At 33.2% G+C, this 5,186-nt stretch overlaps 1 protein-coding gene across 1 annotated transcript; it reads right to left on the bottom strand.

Annotated features, from left to right (window-relative positions):
- Window positions 1-1,071: 1,071 nt before the first annotated feature.
- LOC125576097 (equilibrative nucleotide transporter 3-like) lies at window positions 1,072-4,942 on the bottom strand. Its single transcript, XM_048735449.1, has 7 exons — window positions 4,844-4,942; window positions 3,569-3,673; window positions 2,395-2,550; window positions 1,963-2,212; window positions 1,599-1,872; window positions 1,245-1,506; window positions 1,072-1,152 (listed from the first exon to the last, which is right to left on the bottom strand). Exons 1-7 carry the CDS (start codon window positions 4,940-4,942, stop codon window positions 1,072-1,074), a joined length of 1,227 nt encoding a protein of 408 aa, XP_048591406.1.
- Between the last annotated feature and the right edge of the window lie 244 nt (window positions 4,943-5,186).

Genomic DNA, 5,186 nt, shown 5'->3' with positions numbered 1-5,186 from the left:
TATACACAAAACAATAGGTATCTTCCCAAATTCCAAAAATCAAAATATGATATGAACATTTACATGTCCACAAATTTTAGGGATCAGGCTATATTCCATATTTCCCCTAAAAGATGTGTCTTTAATAAGTCCAAAAGTTCTGATTTCAAAACTTCATGTTTCTTTATAGCATGACACAAAAAATTAACATTAAATGGAGGATATCATGAATGCATTCTTCACGCTAACCGAATCATGATGGAGTATTAAGGTTTACGAATAGTTCATACCTCTCGCACAGATTCTTCTCTCAGACAAGTTTACTATCAAAGATTGATAAAACTTACCTTCTTTTATAAACCCTCAGAGATTAGAGAACAGTGCACAATATCGACTTACACAATATGTAGATGATGCATATCTTTTTCTAGATTCGGTTTTCCAGCTGTGCCGAATGTGTCAGACATGTTGTGGAGGAGATTAAGCTTCACAATGCACAGTACAGCTTTCATTTACCAAGGAAAATATAACCAAATCATTACAATATCCAAAATATCAGCAAATCAAACAAAATCCTCTCTCTTATCCTTTAATTGTACTTCGCTACAGGCTCAAGTTTATACAGAACTTCTAAGGCTAACCTCCTCATTACAATAAACCATCTATGCCAACGAAGTAGCAACTTTTATTGTGCTTGGTATTAAGCTACTAATTTCATTAGTTTTCTTTGGTTTTAAGCTAATTGTTCCTTTTTTTAGGTAGAAAACAGTTTCCTGATTAACTTTGAATGTGTCCTATGAGCTCAGAGAACAGAACTATGAAAATAAACTAAAACGAAATGTGTAAGTATTAGTTATTAATTCATTATTATTTTCTGCTTAAAATTTATGAAAATTCAAAACTCTTGTGGAGGATTCCCTTTTTTCTTGTTTAATTTTACCATAAATTCCCAACATATTGAGGTAGCATAAGATATGATAAAGACAAACTCGTGAAACCTCGTTTTCTGCAGTTACGATGAATCCTTAAACAATACAATGCGATATAAATAAAAAGGAACTAAAAGGACTTGTTGCTGCCGATCAACCAAAGTCATGAAAGGCAGACACCAGCAAAGATCCCCCCAAGCATCGAGGCTACAAGGATGTTGCCGAGAGTATTAGCTTCAGATACCTGTCCACATAAAAGAAGAGTATCAATTTATGATGTCTCTTTTCATAATTTTCAGTACACAGAAAATAATAATTTAAATGTTAACTACTTACATTGTAAGTTCTCTTTGGTGTTTGCGTGAGTACGCAGACGGTAAGATAACCGTTTGAAATGCCTAGGAAGGATGTCAGGGTGATCATCCAACCCTGATCTGCGTACCTTGCGGTGATATAAAAGGCGGGAAGGAACAACATTCGAGCAAGAACAGAGGCTACTATCACTTTTCCTGATTGCATTTTAAGGGGTTTGACCATAGTGATGTATCGAGAAAGCGCATCGCTTAAGTTGAAACAAGTAACGAGGACGAGAGGGTACCTACAAATCATTGTTAAACAATAAATATATTAGAAGATATCAGGTGATAAAAGGAAAAGAAATCGTAACTAAAACGTATACGAGGAACAAACCACGAATGTAGCGAATGCTTTCCCGTGTTCTCGTAGAGGAACCCGGGAAATATTGACAACGTCAAAGCGTATATCAGGAATAAACTTATAACCCTGTCCAAGTTCTGATGCGCCAGTTGTTGGTTGGATAGTGGTGGGACTTCCTCAACGGGTTCCACTGGGTTTGAACCCGAGCGTGCTCGATGCTTTTGGACCATGGGCAGCTTCGGAAACATCACACCGTATATGATCACACATACTAGCTCGATGAAGAGTGAAATGGCTAAGAATGATACTACATTCATCACAATAAAAAAATTAGCGAGCTTTCATACATATCCAAATAATTAAACTGCTTGTGTAATTCATAGATTAAGAATCGTACATGCCCCTTTTCTTAGGCCGTCCCGGGAGTTCTGGAAGACTGCTTTGGTAAGCAGCCTTAAAACTGACGTTATGGCTCCTGCTACACCAAGCCCTGCGGCGAAGGGCTGGATAAGATCGGGGCATATGCAGCTAAGGTCGCCTATCATTGCTCCTTCGACAAGGGCGTTGGCTACGCCAAATCCCGCCGATACAATGGATAAAAGGAGAAACGGGGTTATTCCTCCCTTTCCTTTGGTTACGATGTCAACCTGTCAAATTATAAATATTAATATAAATGAGAAAGCTCAAAATCAAAGAAAAATATGTTCTTAACTAATGTAATAAAAAAAAGACATATGTGTTCTTAACTATCAGACACGATTTAAGGACTAAACGAAAAATTTAGATGAGAATAAAACCAAAAAGAAAAACTTATTTATAAAGAGAATACCGTTAGTAGCAAAATGCTGCCAATTACAAATAGGCAGTAACCGGTGAAGACTCTCCTTTGGTTTTTGATTTTCTGTCCCACAAAAACCAATACTGATATCGTTCCCAGAACAAAGGGCTGGTAAACGAGCGTCAGCGTTCGAGACGGATGGTAGTCCTGCAAATGTTTTAAAAGGGTCAATTAGATTTTAAAAAGATATTGAGATATTATTGGATATTTTTTCATTTATGGAAATCACTGAAGCAATTATGAGATATTTGAAATAATTCTTTATGAGATATTTGAAAGAATTCTTTGTAATTATTTTTAATAAGTTAACTACTGTATTCATTCTAAAAAGTTAACTGTTATAAGGTTGATCAATGAAAACACAATAATGATTTGATCTTGATCATTTGATGTTGTGGTGTTCCAAAAGCTATCGGAGGACTTGGAACTACTATAATCACACGGTCTTGGAACTTGTCAAAATGGATTTATACCAGGGCTGATTTATCCATACAAATGGGGACTTCGTCAAAGTTTTAACGGAAATGGGTATATTGTTATTAGAAAAATGACTGTATAATAATTGTTAAGCTACCTGTAAATTTGTAATTAAAAGATAAAAAAAAACTAAACATCAAAATTTAAATAGATGCGGAATATGTCAAACTATAAAATTTGCACAGTATATGTATTAATTCCTTAAGATAGTAAGAGTGTTATAGGATTTTCATTGATAAAATAATTAATTTTTAAAGTTTTGTTTTTTTGAAAATGTTTAATTTTCAAACTTTTTAAAATGTTTGTTACCATATATATGTATGTATATGTATATAATATATCATATATTTATCAGATGATCTCATAGTTGAACTTTTTATCAAAATGATTTCATACTTAACGTTCCTATTCAAAAGTATAATACTATGTATGTTTTAAACATAGATATTGGTTATTGTAAAGGTTACATAAAAACCAAAATTTATTTCCCATGCAGTGGAATGTATACAAGGTATTGAAGCAAGTTAGACAAAAAAAAAACGCTATATATGATACATTATCTACATTGAAAACAAAATACATATATAATTAATGATACCCATATAAAATCATACACAAGTAGAGAATAAAAGTAAGACATCAAGAATTAAGTTAGGTTTTTAAGGGTGTAAGATTGTTGACAGCTTACCGGGAAAACCTGGTAGTAGTAGTCCGAAATAGTCAGAATGGTGTTCCAGGCAACCAGCTGTCCAACGCCCAGAACACAGCACTGGAAACTGGCTGCAAATTTTCCCTAATTGAAGTTGGACACATCAAGTTTTAATTAAAATGGAAAACTTAAACCTTGATATATATTATGATGACCCAGGTATTATTAGAAATTCTAAATCAGAAGTTGCATCATTAAATTCAAAAAACAAACAAAATATTTTAGCAAAATATATCGAACCTGTATATTGCTCATATTCAAGTCCTTTTGTGAAAGATAGGCGATGAATGAGACCGAGTTGAGTGAGACAGAGTTCAGTGAAAGAGAGTTGAGGCGGAGGTGAGTGAAAAGGTGAAGCTGAAATAATTTATAATGCGGTGAGCTTATGCATTAGAATCTTATATGAAAAGATTTTTTTTTTTCAACAACTTTTTATAAAAAACTAGAATCTTATATGAAAAGATAATTAAAAGGAATTATATGAAAAGATAAATAGAAGGAATTTATGCAGTTCATTCGACTCCTTGGAATCTCGTAAGAGGAAAATCAATAGAGTTCCTTTACCGTTTACGACACCTGCGCACAGTGCATATTCATCTCTCGAGGATGGATTTGATTCTGATAGTGATAACGAAGACTCATCTCTGATGGCTTGTTAGAAACCTAGTTTGTTATCTGTAACTGGATCAGCGGGTTTGCCGAGTAATGAAGAATAAAAGGAATTATATGTAAAAAAAATGAAAAGGAACAAATATTATAATAATGAAAAGGAAGAAAACTTGCATAGTTTTTTTTCTTTTCTTGTCAAACATTTGATTGTTTTAAGCCATTTTATCTAGTTTTTCAAAGTAAAATCAAATTGAATGAAATAATCAGGCCCAGTCTCTTATGTTTTTTCGTCAAAAAGTTTACAGTTTGTAGTTAAGTTTTCCAATTATTTCTGCACATAAGAAAATGAGAGGTCGATAAAAGGTCAGTTTAATATTTAAACTTTCTATTTTGGTAACAAACTTTATTGTGTGTAGTTTCTGTACTAGTGGAGGGCCCAATTCCATTATTATTTCTAAAACTATCTAGTCACTCCACAACACATTTAATTTTCTCACAAACTATTTCTGGCTAGAAACAACTTACATAACATCGTTACAAAGAGAAAACGAATATTCTTATAATAATATGACAAAAGCAACAAGCTTGGTCAACAGAATTGCGTTTTTTTCTTCTTCATCCCTTTCCGCAGTAAATTGGTTTTACCCCTATCGCTAACAGCAACGACAAGTGGTTATAACTATATACAGAACCACTGTAAAGCAACTTGAGCATAGATACGTAGAGGTAGAAGTAGAACCCCATACATTAAGATTTCTTTCTTTGATTGCCAAATAATGGAGAATCCACTAAGCAAACAAAATAAACATATCCTTACACGCGATTTTTTTCCATTTTGTTTGTGGTCACATGACTTTTGTTTCACGTTCTGAAATACATATTTTCAAACCGTTGAAAACAAAAATCGGCTTAGTGAATCCCTATATCTTCAAAACTAATAAGTTTCAATAGGAATAATCAAAATTTGAAAAAGTATATATATAGTGAA

Source organism: Brassica napus, chromosome A7, assembly GCF_020379485.1.
Source record: "Brassica napus cultivar Da-Ae chromosome A7, Da-Ae, whole genome shotgun sequence".
Lineage (NCBI taxonomy): Eukaryota > Viridiplantae > Streptophyta > Magnoliopsida > Brassicales > Brassicaceae > Brassica > Brassica napus.
The sequence above is the reverse complement of the archived record's forward strand: the minus strand, read 5'-3'. Positions and strand labels throughout refer to the sequence as shown.